Source organism: Colletotrichum godetiae (genome assembly GCF_030913485.1).
Source record: "Colletotrichum godetiae strain CBS 193.32 chromosome Unknown BDP55scaffold_20, whole genome shotgun sequence".
NCBI classification, from domain to species: domain Eukaryota; kingdom Fungi; phylum Ascomycota; class Sordariomycetes; order Glomerellales; family Glomerellaceae; genus Colletotrichum; species Colletotrichum godetiae.
In genome coordinates this window covers 295,679-315,578 of record NW_026851268.1, presented here as the reverse complement: position 1 = coordinate 315,578, position 19,900 = coordinate 295,679, and the positions used below count along the sequence as shown (strand labels likewise).

The 19,900-nt window shown below is 53.7% G+C and overlaps 4 protein-coding genes across 4 annotated transcripts; 3 read left to right on the top strand and 1 right to left on the bottom strand.

The window, feature by feature from the left end:
- Positions 1-1,013: 1,013 nt before the first annotated feature.
- On the top strand, positions 1,014-7,302 carry BDP55DRAFT_552049 (nuclear protein 96-domain-containing protein; the record flags this gene model as incomplete). The annotated part of the gene is made up of 6 exons (XM_060569167.1): positions 1,014-1,128; positions 1,228-1,347; positions 1,428-5,134; positions 5,253-5,492; positions 5,554-7,134; positions 7,195-7,302. The coding sequence occupies 6 exons, from the start codon at positions 1,014-1,016 to the stop codon at positions 7,300-7,302; spliced, it is 5,871 nt and encodes a 1,956-aa protein (XP_060429705.1).
- A 263-nt stretch (positions 7,303-7,565) lies between these two features.
- BDP55DRAFT_631894 (uncharacterized protein) lies at positions 7,566-8,273 on the top strand (the record flags this gene model as incomplete). Its single annotated transcript, XM_060572341.1, has 1 exon — positions 7,566-8,273. The coding sequence occupies one exon, from the start codon at positions 7,566-7,568 to the stop codon at positions 8,271-8,273; it is 708 nt and encodes a 235-aa protein (XP_060429704.1).
- Positions 8,274-10,093: 1,820 nt separating this feature from the next.
- On the top strand, positions 10,094-15,581 carry BDP55DRAFT_663484 (ABC transporter). The gene has a single exon (XM_060574889.1). It carries the CDS (start codon positions 10,555-10,557, stop codon positions 15,445-15,447), a length of 4,893 nt encoding a protein of 1,630 aa, XP_060429703.1. The 5' UTR covers positions 10,094-10,554; the 3' UTR covers positions 15,448-15,581.
- Positions 15,582-15,907: 326 nt separating this feature from the next.
- On the bottom strand, positions 15,908-17,291 carry BDP55DRAFT_552169 (uncharacterized protein; the record flags this gene model as incomplete). The annotated part of the gene is made up of 5 exons (XM_060569183.1): positions 15,908-16,490; positions 16,552-16,925; positions 16,985-17,052; positions 17,112-17,148; positions 17,211-17,291. The coding sequence occupies 5 exons, from the start codon at positions 17,289-17,291 to the stop codon at positions 15,908-15,910; spliced, it is 1,143 nt and encodes a 380-aa protein (XP_060429702.1).
- Positions 17,292-19,900: the final 2,609 nt, after the last annotated feature.

The following is a 19,900-nucleotide window of genomic DNA, read 5'->3' as shown; positions in this document are numbered from 1 at the left end:
AAGATAATTCAACCAATTGAGACCGAAATGTGGGGAGTTTGAGTAGTTAAGTATGCCGTGCGAGCCCTACATATTAGAGTATGAATCAACATAGGTAGGAGAAACGTGATCTGATGACCTAGCAGGCGTTCTCGCGGTTTTCGATGGTGTCTACGACTGGATGATTGCAAATGTACCCTTACTAATAAAACTAGGCGGAGGCTACTTTGCGGGTGGCTCTGCCTACAACTGCCTGGAACAGATTCCTAGCTTGATGATTGGTTGATTTGACCAAGCTCCTTCAAGTCGTCGAACCGGAGACAGCTATTGTCCTCAGGCAGCAGTTGCCGGAAGCTACCTAGCACGCCTAGATCTCGCCCGCGGGAGCTATCACCTCAACTTACCTAAGCTTCCCGCGCTACTCGGGCACCTTTCCAACCGCGCCAGCTTGGGAAGTTACCTCTCCGAAGAGATATGAGCCCAAGGCGATTTACCTACTTAAATCATTTCGCCCTTCACATAGGCACACGCGACTAACCCGCAAACTTCACCTGGCGAGTTGGACAGCAATTCTGACCGTTGCATTTTTGTTGTCTTGCTGCTTCGGTCGACGTCTTGACGAACTTGCATTCCCCAGTACCTTCTTTGGGCTGTTCAATTCCCTGCCCCTTTCGTACCAGTCAGTACCTGGGCAGCGCGCATCCCTTCCCACCCACCCCAGCCTTTTTTCTCCACGTATCTCTCCGTTCCTCTGCGCGCTTCGCAAAGTGGAAAAAAAACTCGACCACAACCTGAGCTAGGTATACCTCGACAACAGCTCACCCAAGTCACGTCGTCAATCGATTCCGCCGACGCGACGACAGAACATCAACATCATCGACCCCCCTCCGATTCGATTGCGCTGGATGTCTGTCCGCAACTGATTGTCGGCGACACACACTGCGTCCACGACCCTGGACCTACGCCCTCGTCGCGCCATCGATCACCTGGCCACGACTGTATCACGACTTCGTCGCTGCTAGTCATCGCCCATCATGTCCGGCTTTGGCAGCACCGGCTTCGGCGGCTTCGGCTCGACCAACAACCAGCAATCTACTGGTTTTGGCGGCTTTGGGGCCGCCAACAACAACACCGCCGCTCCTAGCACTGGTAAGTTGAAACTATCTTCGTCGCATCACTTCGATTTGTCGTCCTGTTCCATCCCACTCCTCCCCCGATTGCCTGCCAACTAACTTCCGTGTGCTTAAGGCTTCGGCTCTGGCAACACTACAAACAATGCCTTTGGGTCTGCCGGTACCACCAATACCGGTGGCGGCTTGTTTGGCGGCGGCGGCAACACAACCAGTGCTTTTGGCGGCACATCATCGGGTAGGTTGATCTCGCCGCTGTCAGGAGTGGATGATGCGCGGGCTCCATCAGTATCATGCTAACCTTTGTGTACTTTCTAGGCTTCGGCGCCAACACGGGCTCGACCTTCGGTGCCGCGAAACCCGCCTTCGGGGCCACTCCATCTACCGGAGGTGGCCTTTTCGGTGCATCCAGCACTACCAACACAACAGCCGCTCCATCTACAGGCTTCGGCGGCTTTGGCACAAACACCACGACTACGAATACCTCATCGCCTTTCGGAGGCACTTCGGGCGGGGGTTTGTTCGGCGGTGCCAACAAGCCCGCTTTCGGCTCCGGCACCGCCAATGCTACCAGCGGCACATCGCTATTCGGCGGTGCGACATCTACTGGGTTCGGCGGTGCTACGACTACTGCCAGCGGTGGCTTCGGCGCAACGATGAACCCCGGCATCGGATCCAACGTTGGCGACCCGCCAGGCACTGCGATCACTCCCTTCCAAGCACACCAAGAGAAAGAGACTACTGGAGCCGGCAACCAGTCCAACTCGTTCCAAAATCTCCTGTTCCAGGAACCGTACAAGAAGTGGTCGTCCGATGAGTTGAGGTTGGCTGACTACGCTCAGGGCCGTCGTCACGGCAATGCCAGTGGAGGAGGTGCCTTTGGTGTTTCCAACTTTGGCAGTGGTGGTTTCGGAGCGACAACAAACCAACAGCAGTCCACAGGTTTCGGAACAGGCGCTTCTACAGGAGGAGGCCTTTTTGGTGGTGGAGCCAACAACACCACAAACACAGCAGCTACCACCGGTGGCTTTGGCGGTGGTTCTACCGGAGGTTTCGGTGCTGGCGGCGGCGGCTTGTTTGGAAACAATGCAGCCAAGCCGGCGACCGGGGGAGGCCTGTTCGGTAGCGGAGCGGCAACCACAGCGGCACCTGCTCAGTCCGGCGGTCTTTTTGGCGGTGGTTCTACCGGAGGTTTCGGCGCCACCGGCACCGCTGGTGGGTTTGGGGCTACCAACAACAACACTGGTGGCGGTCTTTTCGGCTCGAACAACAACACTGCAACCCAGAACAAGCCGTCAGGATTCAGCTTCGGAAACACTGGAGCAACTACTGGTGGGTTTGGGAATACCACGAACACCGGCTTCGGAGCGAACAACAATGCCGCCGGCAACACCAGCACCACGGGTGGGTTGTTTGGAAGCAACACCGGACAAGCCGCAGGCGGTGGTGGTCTCTTCGGCAACAGCCAAGCACAGCCTCAGCAGCAGAACACCGGCTCGGCCTTTGGAGGAGGATTTGGTCAGCAAAACCAACAAACGGGCGGCGGCGGACTGTTCGGCAACACTCAACAGAAGCCAGCAACGGGAGGTGGTCTCTTTGGAGGCGGCGGCGCGACGACAGGCGGAGGACTTTTTGGTGGTGGAAACACTGCTTCCACCTCATTTGGTGCCACAAACACGAACACGAACACGGGCGGTGGTCTCTTTGGGGCGAAACCGGCAGCTACCAGCGGCGGCCTGTTCGGATCCAACCCGGCAGGACAGACCAACAACACAGGTGGTGGTCTCTTCGGCGGCGGCCTGGGCCAAAATAACCAGGCTCAGCAACAAACAGGTCAAGGCTCTCTATTCGGAGGAGCCCAAAACCAGGCCAAGCCTGGTGGCTTGTTCGGCTCATCCCAACCCGCTAGCAGTGGCATGTTTGGTGGACAGAACAACCAACAGCAGGGCGGTATGTTCGGGGGTGCTAACCAGCAGCAACAGCAACCACAGAACTCGCTTTTTGGTGGTTCACTGCTGGGCAACTCCCAAGGAGTAAGCCAAGGTCCCCAGTCTCTCACTGCCAACATCAACGACGTGTCTGCGTATGGCTCGCCCTCCCTCTTCTCCAACTTGGGAGGCTCAGAGACGCCCAACCCCGGTCCTCTTGCCACACCTCTTTCCAGCAAGTCTAAGCCTAGACGCAGCTCCATCTTGCCCATGTACAAGTTGAATCCCGCGTCAGCTGCTCGCTTCGTCACTCCCCAAAAGCGAGGCTTTGGATTTTCGTACAGCACCTATGGTACACCTGGAGGCAGTCCTTCAAGCGCAGCGAGTACCCCTGGCGGTGCCAGCCGCAGCTTGTTGGGCTCTTCGAGCTTCAACCGCAGCTTGAGCAAGAGTGTGTCAACCAGCAACCTGCGGAGAAGCTTCAATGCCGAGGATAGCATCCTTGCACCTGGTGCTTTCTCTGCCAGCTCAGGGCCCCGGTACTACGGACAAAACGGAAGTGTCAAGAAGCTGATCATCAACAAGGACATGCGCAGCGACCTATTCTCTACACCCACCAAGGAAAAGCCTTCTACTGATCTGGTCAATGGCTCTCGCAAGCTGTCGAAGAGGGTTAGCTTCGATACTAGCACGATGGATGCCCCCGAAGTCGATGACAACGACAGTGTCATGGGATCTACCCCGAGAGGCGGAGCCGTCGCCCAAGAATCGACTCCGGCTAGTGTCAATGTCAACGGAAGCAAGCCCGCTGCTGCTTCCGCAGATGCTGATGCCAGTAAGGGTAAGGAACTCGCTATCGTCCACGAGGAGGATGCGTCCTCCCATGCACCCGAAGTCAACAAGGAGGGTCTCGATGCTGCCCCTGGTGCCTACTGGATGAGTCCGACCAAGGAAGCTCTCGCCAACATGAACAGAATGCAGCGTCAGCAAGTCACAAACTTCACTGTCGGCAGAGACAACGTCGGCAGCGTTCGCTTCAAGGTTCCTGTAGACCTTACCAACATCGATCTAGATGAGATCTACGGCGGAATCGTCATCCTCGAAACCCGGTCTGCGACTGTCTACCCCATTGCAGCCAAGAAGCCTCCTGTCGGCAAGGGGCTGAATGTTCCGGCTCTCATTTCTCTGGAGCAGTCTTGGCCACGAGGTAGAGACAAGCGTCCTAGCAACGATGCTAAACGGTTTTCCAAGCACATTGAGCGCCTGAAGCGCATCGAAGACACGACCTTTGAAAGCTACAACACCGACACTGGCGTGTGGAAATTTTCAGTTGAGCATTTCACTACTTACGGCTTGGAGTATGATGAGGATGACGACGAGCCTGAGCAGTCTGCAGTCCAGCAGCCCCACGAAGAGGTGTCTTTCAGCAACGCTTCCCAGGAAGACTCGTATGACTCGGAGTCCAGCCCACGAGAAGATGACACCTTTGACTTCCGCAGAAACAAGCGCCGCGCTCTTCCCGGTGCGTTCGACCACCGTGATGAAGACTTTGGTGACGTCGAAGCTTCCCAGCGCCAGTCTTTTTTAGGGGATAGCTTCGCGGGTTCGACGTCCAATGCGCTCATTCTGTCGACTGAAGAGGAGACAGACGATCAGGACAACGGATATGGCACGTCTGAGGATGAGGACATGGTGGGTACTCCAGTCAGACGCCATCTTGCCGCGGAGCAACCAATCGACTCGCCAGACGGCGATGGTACTGCCCCAATAAGCGAAACACCAGGAGGCATTCTTCGAGCAAGGATGCGGGCACTGAAGGGTTCAGCTACTCCAATGAAACTTCAGGTCGCCGGTGGAGACGAGTGGATGGACATGCTTCAGCGGTCCGTCAGCCCTCAAAAGAGAGATCGGGCGTTTTTGCGAAGTGTGAATGAGGCAGCATTGCGCCCTACCGCCGAGGAAGGTGAAGCAGCAAGCCAGAGAGGCCGAGTTGTGTCAGATGGGCGTGGATTCGCTACAAGCATCGATTTGATGAACTCGCTGTTTGAAAAAGCCAAGGCGCCGCCTGCGCCTCCGCCGACGAGAGGCTTCGTTCAGGTTGGTGAATACTTCATGGTCTAGGGGTTGCCAAAACTCGGCAAAACGGTTTCGGGCTCTGATTGACTATCCTGTACTTAAGATGAAGATCAATTGACTAAAATAAATTTCTTTCTAGTGGCCCTACGAGCGACAAACCAAGTCATTCGTTGACCAGTCCGACATGAGTGATGCCGACCACGCCTTTCACAATTCAATGAGGCCCAGCTGGGGACCCGACGGAACCTTGCTGTTCACATCGAGCCGCTCGTCTCTTGAGGATGCCGCCAAGCAAGACGCAACCAGCAACCTGATGATCACGAAGAATGTCATCCAAGCCGAAGGACGAGAAATCCAGGCAGCCAAGTTTTCTAACGAGGTAAGCTCGTCTGGTGACATGACATGCCATGGAGTAGAGTACAGCAGCTAATCTACATCAGGACTCCGCCAAGGCCCTCGAAAACCACATTCGCATGACCAACGTTGAGCTTACTGGGGGCGTCCCGAAGCTGTCGTTACAACCTGGCTCGCTCAAGTCTATTTTCCATGATCAAGACTCGAGCAACCCTGCGAATGCTCACGAGAAGCTTGTTTGGGATCTTGCTTGCATTCTGTTTGACGGTGAAGCCGGCCCCGAGTCTCGCAGAAGCACTCTGTCCCAATTTTGGGCATCGCTTGTCGACTCTGCGTCATCACGGTCTGTGGCTCTTGCAAAGTCCAGCGAAGAGAAGGCCATTGCAGCCTTGTCTGGTCACCGTGTCCAAGATGCCTGCAAGCACTTGCTAGACGGGAAAAACTTTCACCTTGCGACGCTGGTATCATTGATTGGTAGCAACGACCAGTCAAAGAAAGACATGCGCGAGCAACTCAGCGAGTGGCAAGATGCCAACTTCCTATCTGAGTTTGCCGACCCTGTCCGGGCGATATACGAGATTCTTAGCGGCAACGTTTGCGTGTGTGAAGGGAAGAAGGAGGTTCCCCTTCATGACCGAATCGAGTCGTTTGTCATTTCCGAACGATTCGGTCTGGACTGGAAGCAAGCATTTGGCCTTCGCCTGTGGTACTCAATCTCGCGCAAGGATGACCTTTCTGCCGCGGTCCAGGTGTTCGAGGAGGATGTGGCCCAGGATCGCGAGCAGCGCCCACAGACTTGGTATGTTGAGCAAGGCATTCCCGCACTCTGGGAAGACCAAGACCAAGACCTACGGGAGGATCTCCTATGGGGCTTGCTCAAGCTCTACGCAGACAGCGAAACCGACTTGGAGGCTGTCTTGCGGCCAGAGAACAGTCAACTATCACCATTGGACGTCCGTCTTAGCTGGCAACTCAGCCGCGCGCTCCTCTCTACCGGCAAGGTGGCTTACGGCCGCGATGCGACAGAGAAGGCTGACGCTCTGACAATTTCTTTTGCCGATCAGCTCATCAACGAGGGCAGTTGGCTGGAGGCTACCTTTGTGTTGCTGCATCTCAGCCAGGCTGACAGAAGAGCGAAGGCTGTTCAAGATAACCTTTGCCGCCACGCTGCTCTTTTGGGTCCGGAAAACGGAAGCAACTTCGCCACGCTCGCTCATACTCTGAAGGTGCCGGCCTCATGGATCTGGGATGCTCAGGCTCTTTACATGCGAGCGGTGAAGAGAGATGCTGCTTCCGAAGTGCAGTGCCTTCTGCGTGCCGGCTCATACTCTGAGGCCCACGAGGTTTTCGTGCACAAAGTCGCACCTTCTGCCGTCATCAGCCGCGACTACAATGAACTGGCCTCTATTCTATCCCACTTTGAGGACCACAAGAACGACATTGCAGGCTGGACTCTGGGTGGTGAGGTCTACAAGGCCTTCTTGGAGCTTGTGGACCGTCGCAGGCAGCGACAGCAGGTCGCCTCGTCTACTCTCGAAAGGCTGGTTGCAGGCCTTCCTGCCATGCGCGAGCATGCGGAGAGTGCCAACGTGACGAGTATGGCAGCCATCTCAGAGATGAGCTCAACTGTGGCCAAGGTTATGGTGGAGACGTCCAGACAAGATCAGGTAAGAATGCTCAAGGATCACTTTCTGTTTGCTCTATATACTAACCAATTACCTTTGCAGGATGTTCCCCGTGTGTTGGGTCTCCCCGTCACAGAGGACGGTCATCTCAAGCACTCACTGCAACTGGGTCTTTCCTACTATGAAGGATTGATGGCCGGAGCCAGATGAGGTAGACGATGTGAAAAGAAAAAAAAATGGATGCAGAGAGAGGAAAGAAGCTAAGGGTATAGAGGGAGACTGCTTTCTGGAGTTGGGCATGGCGTCACGACTGACTGCCCAAGATGGAGGGAAAGGAAAGCAATAATGTATTATGTATGTTGTAAGGCGTAGTAGCTGAATTCTGGCGTATCCAGAATCCTATATGTTTTGCCGCTTGAGGCGTTGTATTGTCGAACGCAGCCCAAAAAAAATAATTGTGTATACCAAATTGAATGACCCCCAATGAGTGTGATATGTGTGTTTTTGCCTATTGCTACAATCTGAGGTCGTGGGATGGAAAGGTCGATTGTAGGTTCATGAGCCATGTGAGTCAACCCACTTTGAAACCTAATTCACCCCAATTGGGTGGTGCTGAAGTTCCGTCTCTCACCTTCAAGTTTCAACAACACGTGCGGTTCAGTATCACAAAGTCGAAAAGTCCTCACCTTCCGCTCAGCCGGGAACCCATCTCAACCCACCTAGGTACCTCAACTAAAGCTATCACATTCGCCAAAACACTGCAACCAGCCACCGTCGACCATGTCACAACAGCCCAAAAACTGGCCCGCGGGTTTACCATACCTCTCGGCGCCAACACACTCCAAGCTCCTAACCCCAACCCAACGACAAGCCATCGCGACAAAACCGCCACCATCAGACGTCGTGCCCTCCATCTCCGCGCAAGCCACGGTGCTGCCCAGCCCTTTGGTCAAAATCACGCCCATCACGGTGGCAGGACACCCCGCGCAAGGGCAGTGCGGGTTATTTGCTACAAGGCATTTGAAGCCGGGGACGTTTGTGCTGCCGTATTTGGGGATGGTGCACCCGGGGGTGGTAGACCCGGCGGAGGCCGGGACGGAAGAGGGGGAGGGGGAGGGGGAGAAGTCGGATTACGACCTGTGGCTGGACCGGGATTCCGGGGTGGCGGTGGATGCGAATAAGGGCGGGAACGAGGCGAGGTTTGTGAATGATTATCGCGGGATCGGGGAGAGGCCGAATGCGGAGTTTCGGGAGATTTGGTGTGAGCGGTGGAGGCAGAGGTGTATGGCTGTTTGGGTGCTGCCGGAGGGGAGGAATGGACGTGGGAAAGGGGGGATCGGGAAGGGGGAGGAGATTTTGGTGAGTTATGGGAAGGGGTTTTGGGGGAGGAGGAGGGAGGAGGAGGAGGGGGTATGAGGTTTTTAGGGCTTTCGTGGCTTTTGGTTTGAGGGTTTTTGTTGTATAAATGGGATTAGCATAATATGAACATGTAGATGGCGATGGGTCACTTGTTCTTGATCTATCACTGTCCAAGTGGTTGATGTTGATGTTCGTCCCGTCCCAAATCGAGGTATACTAAGGTTAAGATGGGTCAGAGAGCATTTGCCTTACTGATCAGCATCAAGAGCTATGAGGTTCTTGCCCGATGTTACTAATTTGTTTCTGCCTGGCTTGGTGACACAACGTGCCCAAGGTCGACGACGGCTGTGTGTAAATATGCCTGGGCTGACGGCGTATTAAAGAGTACTTGCAGGTAAAACACGACGACGACTTGTTGGCTTATTAGATAAACAAGAGCAGATGCCAAGTTGTTCCCTTGAAAGCAAGGATTTCAACGACTGAGTCTCAGGGGTTTCTAGCCCATGCAGTCTGCAAGTGTCACAGCCAACTACCATGAGAGAATGTCTGCGCCTCTGCGCCTCGAAGGCAAAAGAAAATTCCACCAAATTGCATATTTAACAATCACACTACCGCAGCAACTACCAATCCCATTTCAACACTGATCTACTTGAGATAAACGTCGATGTCTCACGGCTGTGGAATAAACCTCTTCTTCACCCAGGTAGGTTCACGGTCAACCTCAATTACCATGGAGGCAAAAGATCAACTTTGAACCACGCTGCCGACCAGCTATAAAGTCCTACGGCGAAGACTTCAGAGGCAAATCCGTTGTTGTGTGGGGCATCAATATTTCACTCGTGGGCCTAGGTGGAAGACATCATCACTTCTGAGCCATGTGTGATCAATTGCTACTGCGTATGAGTCGGGCAACGAAGCTGTCTGACATCGGGATTGCACGAATCCCGTCCAAGCCTCACAGGTACGACTACCTATGAGCACTTTTCTGCCTAGGCATGGCGCCAAGCCGATGGCGGTTTACTTTGCCTTGGCCCGTATGTGTAGGATGCTCGTTGGTAGTCCTTTCAGCTTGATCTCTACGGTTTGCTTTAGAAGGATTTTGAAAATGAATAGTGTTGTGGGAAAAAAAAAAAAGGCCAGTCCGAAAGCCCATCGTACGAGATTGATCGTGTTGATACCTATCTTCCAATCCTCTCAGTGTGACCAAGCCAGCTATACGAATAGGATTCCCAACAATAGTATCCGTAGGGTAACCTATTCCGGGAAAGCATGTGCCAAGGTTCCTTGGAGATTCTTGGGGTTGAAGGTAGTGACGACGACGATAATACGGGATAGCGCACGGTGGGCAGTGTGGCCCACGCCGGGATTGGGAACCTACCTATCACTTTAGGTTGAGTGGAGAAGGCATCGCCCGAAACGCAAATCAGCGTTTGCCCGGGGAGCGTTACTGTTGGCTGCGTGGCTGCTACTTCCACGTTAATCTCCAGGCTCTAAGCGAGTTGTGGAGGCCGCACCACCCCTGTCATCCCGTAACTCAGTAACCTTACAGGCGCAGCAGACGTACGGAGTTCAGTAAACGCCTTTCCTTCCTGTCCGGGTGGCGTCCGGCGCGTTCATCCCGAGTCTGCGCAAACTTCGAAACGTACATTCTCATGTTCATCTCAGGTGCGAGGGAAAGAAGTTCTGACTCTAAAGTACTCGGGTAACTTCACTTCGTCTGACTCTGACTCTGTAGAGACAGAGAGACACAAAGTAATCCAGTCTTCTATCAGTCCTAGAGTCTACGCCCAGTCCCGACTCTCAAAGGGACCACTTTCATTTCATTACAAAGCGGCATCGCGACTTGTTTTCTTTCCCGTCGCATTGACTTTGCACCTGCCCGATTCGCTTCCTTCTTTCATGTCCAGGCACCCCGGACCTTTACCACTTTTCAACGACATCCTCAATATCGTACATATCTCATATTGCAGACCTCCTTTCCTTCTACCAGCCGACTCCTTCGCCTCCACCGTCGACCTGGGTGTCCTCCCTAAGCACCGATTGCGGACGACACTGGCAGACAACGGAAAGTAGACCACGGCCATCGGCCGACGCTCGCCAAACATGGCGTTCCTACGCCAGACTTGGACACTCACATTGAAGAACTGGAAAATCATCTTCCGCCACGCCATCTCCGCCATCTTCATCGCCTTCATTCTTCCCATAGCTCTGACGACCTTCTTCAGCTTTGCAAAGAACCTCTTCGTCCCCCCGGCCGTCTATGGCGTTTCTGATCCGAGGCACATTCGCACTCTCCCCAACGCTCTCGATGCTGCCGCCAGCGCTGGGAGGCACAAGCTCGTTTTTGTGAATAGCGGCTTTTCTGGAGGTGACATTGACAAGGTCATCGATAGACTCGCCACCTCTGTCGAAAGCGCTGGCAAAACTGCTCTCCGCCGCTCGTCCACGACTGATCTTGCGCTCGATTGTCCTACCAACCTCCGCGGTGTATCCAACTGCTACGGAGCCGTTGTCTTCCAGGCCTCACCTTCAGAAGGACCCGGAGACTACTGGAACTACACTCTTCGCAGCGACGGCGCCCTGCGGAGCATTGTCATTGACGTGGACTCGGACAAGAACGATGCCCAGATCTACCTGTTGCCACTGCAGAGAGCTGTTGATGAGGCAATTGCTTCCGTCCAGGCCGCTTCGGGTTCCGGCTCTAGTTCTGTTCAGCAGGGCCCCCTCCCCGGCACCGTCGACGAATATCCCTTTACCAGCCTGACGCAGGAAGAGCGTGCCGTCCGCGTCAGGATCAACTATCAAAGCGCCATCACCAACTGGATGGGCGTTGCCTTTATGACCAGTGTTCTCTTCATCACCTATCACCTCACTGGCTTCATTGCTACTGAGCGCGAGAGTGGCATGATCCGTCTCGTCGATGCTATGATGCCCGTCAAACACAGATGGTTCTCCCAGGCTGCCCGAATCATCTCCTACCACGCCGCATTCACCGTTGTCTACCTTCCGGGCTGGATTATAGGATCCTTGGTGCTACGTGCCGGCGTCTTTGCTCGTACCAACGTTGGGATCGTGCTTGTATATCATGTCCTGAACGGCATAGCCATGGCCTCCCTGTCTATTCTGGCATCTTCACTCTTCAAGAAGGCTCAGATCAGTGGCATTGCGGCCGTACTTGCCATAATCCTTCTGGGAATCCTCGCACAATCCATCTCCTACCCCAGCACTGCTGCCGTTGGTGTTCTCGCCTTTCTCTTCACGCCGTGCAACTACGTGTACTTCATTACTTGGATGGCACGTTGGGAGCGAGAAGACCTCCCCGCCGACCTGTCCAAGGTCGCTCCCAAGAGCCCGTGGGATATTTCCGGCATCATTCTCTGGGTGTTCTTGATTATCCAGATTTTTGTGTACCCTCTCCTTGGCGCTGTCATCGAGTCTTCCTTGCACGGCACCACTACCAAGGGCAGAACAATTGTGTTTAGCCCAACTCAAAATCAGTCCAACGTTGACGAGCCGGCTGTGCGCTTGCAAGGCTTCACCAAGGTCTACAGCCCTTCTCCGATTCGAAGTCTATTTTCCTTCATTTCACGCCCACGCGAATCCGTCCGCGCAGTCGACGGCCTTACATTGGATGTTCGGAGAGGACAAATCCTGTGCTTGCTTGGTGCGAACGGTAGCGGAAAGTCCACAACGTTGGACTCTATTGCTGGCACAAGCAAGCTCACTGGCGGTACCATCACCATCGACGGTACTGGTGGACTAGGAATTGCTCCGCAGAAGAATGTCATGTGGGATGACCTAACGGTGGAGCAGCACATTGAGATATTCAACAGGCTCAAGTCTCCTGGGAAACGTGCAAGCAAGCAGGAAATTCAAGACCTCATCAAGTCTATTGATCTGGAGACGAAAGCGAAAGCTATGTCGAAGTCTCTTTCAGGCGGCCAAAAACGCAAGTTGCAATTGGGTATGATGCTCACTGGAGGAAGCGCGGTTTGCTGCGTCGACGAGGTCTCGAGTGGTATCGACCCTCTGTCACGGCGGAAGATCTGGGATATCCTACTAGCCGAGCGCGGAAGACGGACGATCATCCTTACGACACACTTTCTCGACGAGGCCGATCTTCTAGCCGACCATATCGCTATTCTTTCAAAAGGCACGCTGCGCGCCGACGGCTCTTCGGTTGAGTTGAAAGATCGCCTGGGCGGCGGTTACCGAGTCCACGTAACCAAGGAGACAGGTATGGGAAATACACCCGACGTCGAAGGAGTTCAGAAGAAGATACACTTCGATCTGATTAGCTACATTGCCCCATCTTCGTCGCTTGCCGCGCAGGTGATTCGCACTTTGGAAGCCAACGGCTTCCACGACTACCGTTTCTCTGGACCAACCATCGAGGACGTCTTTCTTCAATTGGCGGAAGAAATCCGTGATTCCAAGGCGAGCGAGTTTATTCCCGACTCAGGTTCAGACCTGAATGAGAAGGGGGTAGCTGGCGACGTCGGCGATACTCCTCAAGCTGGACTTCAACTCCTAAGCGGTCAGCAAATTGGATACATGCGGCAGGCTGCTATTCTTTTCCGGAAACGAACTACAGTCCTCAAGACAAATTGGATTCCCTACCTTGCAGCGCTGATCTTACCGGTAGCAGCCGCTGGTCTTGTCACCCTGTTTATCAAAGGCCAAACACAAAGCGGCTGCGCTCCATCGGAAGAGCGCTCGCTTGATCAGACGCAAGGCTTCAGTCTGACAGATTTTACGTGGAAACTAGTCCTTGGACCAAACTCACGATTTGACCTCAACACTGCCGCCAGCGTTCTCCTGCCAGTATTCAACGCTGCTGCCGGTAGCTCTGGCAATGGTTCAACCTCTGGGACCGGAACCGACTTCGCGAGGCAACTGCTGGCAGAGAACGCCACTTTTACGGACAGCTTTAAAGCTTTCCAGGATACTATCGTGGCACGACGAGTCGAGACTGTTCCTGGCGGCATCTGGCTAGGAGATGACTCCACGGTGCCCACCATCGCATACATGTCGAACTACAACGGTTTACTGAATCCTATTTTGAGTCAGAACCTCTTAAATATGCTCCTCAGCAACGTCACGGTCATGATGGCATGGGCGCCCTTCGCTACACCTTGGCAGCCCAACGATGGCAATTCGCTACAATTCCTTGTATACACCGGAATCGCACTTGCATGCTACCCCGGATTCTTCGCCTTGTACCCGAGTCTGGAGCGTCGACGCCAGGTTCGTGCCTTGCAGTACAGCAATGGAGTCCGAGTTTTACCCTTGTGGGCGGCTTACTTGGCTTTTGACTTCATCATCGTTCTCGCGTCAACGACTTTGGTAACCATCATCTGGGCTGTTTCGTCCGGCATCTGGTACCACATCGGATACATCTTTCTCGTCTTCATGCTCTACGGGTTGACTGCAATTCTACTGGCCTACGTCATATCTCTCTGGTGCAAGACGCAACTGTCAACTTATGCCTGGGTAGCTGCTGGGCAGGCGGTTTTGTTCTTGGTCTACTTGATAGCCTACATGTGCACCATCACCTATTCCCCAGTTCCCAAAGTCGACCAGAACATTCTCGTTGCTCACTTCGTCATCTCGGCTTTTGCACCTATTGGTTCTGTTGTCCGGGCTATGTTCCTGGTCCTGAACTTATTCTCAACAGCCTGCGATGGACGACAACTAGCGGCGTATCCCGGTGGCATTCTTCAATATGGCGGGCCAATCTTGTACTTGGTCCTGCAGTCCATCCTTCTGTTCGCACTTCTGCTGTGGGCTGATAGCGGCTCCGTTGGCTCTTCGGTCCGGCGACTTTGGCAGCGAAAGTATGACGGACCATCGGATGATGATAGCGTCGCAGACGAGGAAGTCACAAACGAACTGAAAAGAGTGACTACGACATCGGGCAGCGACGACGGCCTCCGGGTGATTCATCTGACCAAGACTTTTGGCAAGAATACAGCGGTCGATAACGTAACGTTTGGACTCAAGCGCTCTCAGGTTTTTGCCCTTTTGGGGCCAAACGGCGCTGGCAAGTCAACTACCATCTCACTTATTCGCGGAGACCTCAAGCCAAGTCGTAACGGTGGTGAGATCCTCGTCGAAGATCAGTCCGTTATTCACAACTTGCCTGCTGCTCGATCTCACCTCGGTGTTTGCCCTCAGCACGATGCGTTGGATCTCATGACTGTCCGTGAGCACCTCGAGTTTTACGCCCGCATCCGAGGCGTCCCCGATATTCACCACAATGTCAATACCGTCATCCACGCCGTTGGTCTTCAGGCATTCTCAAATCGAATGGCAGCGGCCCTGAGTGGCGGGAATGCCCGCAAGTTGAGTCTTGGTATCGCACTGATGGGATCTCCCAGCGTGATCTTGCTCGACGAGCCATCCTCTGGTCTGGACGCCGCCGCCAAGCGAATTATGTGGAAGACTTTGGCAGCCATCGTTCCGGGCAGGTCCCTGCTCCTCACTACGCATAGTATGGAGGAGGCCGATGCTCTCGCAGACCGCGCGGGAATTCTAGCTAAGCGAATGCTTGCTTTGGGCACGACAGATGATCTCCGTCATCGGTTTGGCGACGCACTTCACGTCCACCTCATTAGCAAAACGGCACCACACACAACGCCGGAGGAGACTGCACAGCTTCGTGATTGGGTGACATCTACATTCCCGGGGGCTGATGTAGAGGAAAAGACGTATCATGGTCAGATGCGCTTCTCCGTTCCCGGCAAACAGGTTCTTGAAGTGTTTGGCGGCGATAAAGTCGGAGACATCACCCCGGCAGATACTCACTCGTCGAGTGCGGTTGGTCAGCTGGCTGTCATGCTGGAGGAACAGAAAGGGGCGCTGGGTATCAACCATTTCAGTGTTTCGCCGACCACCTTGGACCAGGTGTTTTTGAATATTGTCGGTAAGAACAATGTCCAAGAGGAGGGCTACAAAGAGCCCGAGAAGAAGCCATGGTGGCGGTTTGGGCGATGAGAATAGCCGCCAGCATGTGCCGTCGTCACTTACTGCGGCTTTGAGATACCCCCCAATCATACACGGTGCCGTTTAAAAGCAGACATTTTAGACATAATACATCATTATATAATCATTATTCGGACGCAAGATGACACTAGCGCCATTAAAATACCTCCGCAGCGGTTGCCCGTCGTGTTTCTGTAAGCAGGTCCCAATCCACATCGAAGTACCAAACAAACCGAATTCTCTAAATGTGGCCGCCAATCTCGGGTGACGACGCCTGCATCTCCCGTAGACTGTCGAGCTTATTTTCTGTCGCCGCCAGAAATGGGGCACTGGCCAAAGATCTGATTAGATTTCCCCAGAGATATTACCCATCCAGTATCCATCCATACGATGAGCTGAAGCAGACACCCTAGTCTTGGGCCTCGTCCTGACACCTCAACATCTCAAAAGTCCCCTTCCACCTTCCCCCTTTTCAAAAGGGCGTTCCATCTCTCCGAACGGGATACGACGTTGTGGAAGTAGAAGCAGTCCATGCCGGCCTAGGACTCAAGGGACTAAAGTTGGACTTTACAGGCGTGATGGAATCTCCGCGCACACTAGCCAGTCCGAAAATTGTATCGCTCGACTCGTTGGCGTGGTGGCCCATGTGATGCTGGTACGGCGACGAGCCGCCGTAGGTGACGGAGGATCCTCCATCGTCCTTGTTGTTGAGATGACTCGATCGGGCGCTGGAGACGCCCGAGGCCGTGGTGCTTCCTCCCTTTTCTGCGTCGCCTCGGGGGAAACTCTTGGGCAGGTTCGAGTAGGGGCGGGTCGCTGCCGCGTGCGTGCCCGGCCGCGTGTCGGTTTGGTTGCTGTGGAGGGAGGTGATGTTGACTCTGCTCATGAGGCCGGGGAACATTTTTGTCAGGAGGGGCCGGAGGGTCGGAAGGCAGGCGCAGGTTACGGCGGATGAGATTTCGCCTATGGACCAGAGGGAGGCGTCTACGTTTGTCCAGGTGAAGTCTGCTGGGGTGCTGAGGTATTGGATGCGGACGATGGAGATGGCGACGGTGCTAGACTGGGCGTTAACCATTTTCCATGCCACGAGATAAGAATCAATGCTCGACAACTCACAAGAACCCAAGACTAAAGATACCCATAAGAAGCGCCTTTTGTTTTCTCGGCAGACTAAGATGCCAGAAAATCGGCAGCGGCAGCGCAAAGACGGCGACGTCGGTGATGATGTTGCCCGCCGCATTGACGTACCACTGCGGCTGGTTGGGGATGCAGTGCGATACCACGGACTTGTCCCAGAACCCCTCGACGGGGAGGCATTGGAAGGCGGCGATGAAGACTTGGGAGGTTGACCAGGCGCCGACGACGAGCAGGGCGAGGGCGTAGATTCTGCGCATGCGGGGGACGGCCATGATGCGGTAGTATTGGCAGAGGAAGGAGAGTTTGATGGCGAGGAGGGCGATGTTGTAGAAGACTATGGAGATGTAGAACATCTTATGGGTTGTGAGTGTTAGTTCGAAGAGGGTGATGAGGTGGGAGCGAGGCTACTTACGTGCATGTATTCTACTATATCCGCTGGCTTGAGGACGACAATGTGTCTACCAAGACCATAATTGGTCACTTTCAACAGTTGTCAGCTCATCTTTCTCACTTTATAACGGCATGGAAATATGACTTACTGAGAGCGATGGCGATGCCGCAACCTGTTGTTGCCAACTAATAACGAGATCTAGAGTTAGCATCTCAATATTGAAACAGGCACGATCGCTGTCACTTACCAGAGCCACAACAGCGAGTATGTCATCGATACCAAAGAGCACGATAACCCTTGTTCTCGTATAGATCCTCAACCCAACCATTGCTGTCACAAAGAGGATGCAGAAGACCACAGATGCGACCACCGTGGTCCTCCGATCATCTTGATACACTTCTGGCGGGATTGTTGTGTCCATGGTTGCGTCAATAGGAGGAGAATAGCCAATAGTGAACCAGACCAGATTTCCCGCTGAGATTGTTTAACTGGACTGACGGGCACTGCCCGTGTAGGATCGTAGACAGATGAAAAATAGAGGAGGATGAAAGCAACGGCGAGTGAACAGGATGATGTGGTCGGAGATTGTCCACAAGTTTGTCGGGGATACACGAGAGATATGAGTAAAGGAACGGGACAACGCAAACGAACTAGTACAAGGCGCTCTGGGGAGGGAGCGGAGGGTTCACGAAATAAGACGACACGAACGGGCAGATACCCAGACTTTTTCCAAACAGCGTTTGCGCGAGGTAATTGCCTTTGGGTCTAAGCTGCCCACCACCATCCCAGGCCAGTGACCGCTGCCCATCGTAATCGAGTCATTCAATCTTCTACGCAAGTACACAGCATCCCCTCCTCTCAGGCTCTCTCACATGGAGGACCTGTAACGCCGAGTAATTGATCCTGGGGAGGTGGCAGACTATCCGTACATAGAACGTGTGTGTGCGTGTGCGGCCGGATTCGCAGCCGCGCTACTCCAGCATGGAAGAAACGGAGGCGGAAACAGGTTGACGGGGTTTTCCCTTCCCCGGAGGTCAACTCAACCCACCCACATCGCGTGAGGCTCCACATGTAGAGTTGCAAACCTACGACATAGTGAAGAGATGCCAGGAGCTGTCCTGACTCTTTCTCTTCAGTTCCTTGCCAGAGTCTTGTAGCATCGGGGGCGAGAAAGAGGGGTTCGCTGATGGTTCATACAGGCTTCCAAAAAAAACAGGCTTATCCGAACCAAAGGTTCTAGTTCATGAGTAGGAGATATATCCATGTCCACAACTCCTTTGATCACTAAACTCGACCAGTATGAACACACGAGATAGGTATTGTGGTAGAAGGAGCGAGGGAGCGGGGTTTGTACGCTTAATACACTTCCCGAGGGATGACCAGAGTTTAAATGGCGAGAACCAACGAAAGGCGAAGGGCATATAGACCAGACTGCCATATATAGCACCAAAGTTATCTCGGGAAGAGTAGAGAAGACGAGGCTCAGTCATGGGTACAAAGATCGGATGTCATCAGAGTTTTTTTGCCTTTCCTTCCCATCCCTTCCCATCGCTTGTCTGTCCTCTTGTGTGAAGCGGCTCTTCTAGATCACCTGCTGGCCCTTGCCACGACACACAGACATAAATGAACCAAAGTAAGAATTGCGGCCAGCATGAAGCCACGGGGCGGGGGGGGGTGGCCACGGGGTGTACTTTGTCGAAGAAGAACAAGAAGAGGGAACAGAAAGACAAACCTGCACGGGCAGTCGAGGGCTTTGCGATGACAGCGGGGGGACCTTGCTCGATGACTCCGGACGCAAGGTTGCGACATTGAATCATGGTGCGATTTGGCAGAGACCCCAACCGGGTAGCAGTTGTTCCACTGCGCTCAGTCCTCTCCATCTCTCTCTCTTGCCATCCATCATCCCACCATCTCGGATGGAAACAGTCGGCTCTAGGACGGTCATCTCTGTAGAGTTCTTACCTTGAATGTCTTGTTTTTTTCTTTCTCGAAATCTTGTCTTGATCCCATCCTGTCGAACTCTTTTTCGTCATCCCCGCTCCCGCGAAGAACGGCACTTGATTCTCCCGGGCAACTTGTCAACATGATCGGTCACAAGATTACCAGACGAAAAGAGTCTAACATCGTTTTTAACCAAGCTGACCTCGCGAGTAAACAGAAAACAACGAGATTTATAAGCGATTGAGGCTTGCTATATCAGCTTCTCTCACCCGTTCGAAACTCAATCTTGCTCCACCCTTTTCCCCCTACCAATACACCCTTCCATCGACTTAATATGCTTGACACGTGCGAGGACTGTACTCCGTAGAAAGGTCATGCTTTCAAACCTCTGGAGATGCGAAAAAGCGAACCCAGACTCCTCCTTTGCGGGAGCGGGCCACCTCGGAAGCTACTGCAACGCATATATTCAAGTCATGCAACCCCAGCACGGCCCGCATGCCAATGTTTCTCATTTTTTCCAAGATTTTACTTGCTCTCGAGTCTCTCTTTTCACCTTTTATTCTGCCAGATATAGATCAAGAAGCAAAATGAGTAAAAACAAGGACGATGAGTCGAGTAAGTCACCTGAATGCACACCTCCCGTCATTGTGAAGCGCACGTAAGTTCATCCAACGAATACGCATTTATAGACGCGCATAGTATGAGCACAAAAGACGGACCGGAAGAAGAAGCACGAGTCGCACCCATGCCAGCCTCTGATGCGTCTCTCCCCTGCCCAGCTGCCGTACCCGAGTCCGGATCCTTGGCCCCGTCGTGGGGCCGGTGGTCTACGATTGACTGCTCTGTCGCATCTAGTCTTGTCTCGTCCTGTCTCGACGTATGTCTGTGCAAAACAATGTCGCTGGTCGTCCGCTCCGTCGTGACTTTGCAGTTCGTCCCCAGCAAGGCGGCAACGCAAAAACCTCACCCTTGAACCAATACACTTGACCAGGGACG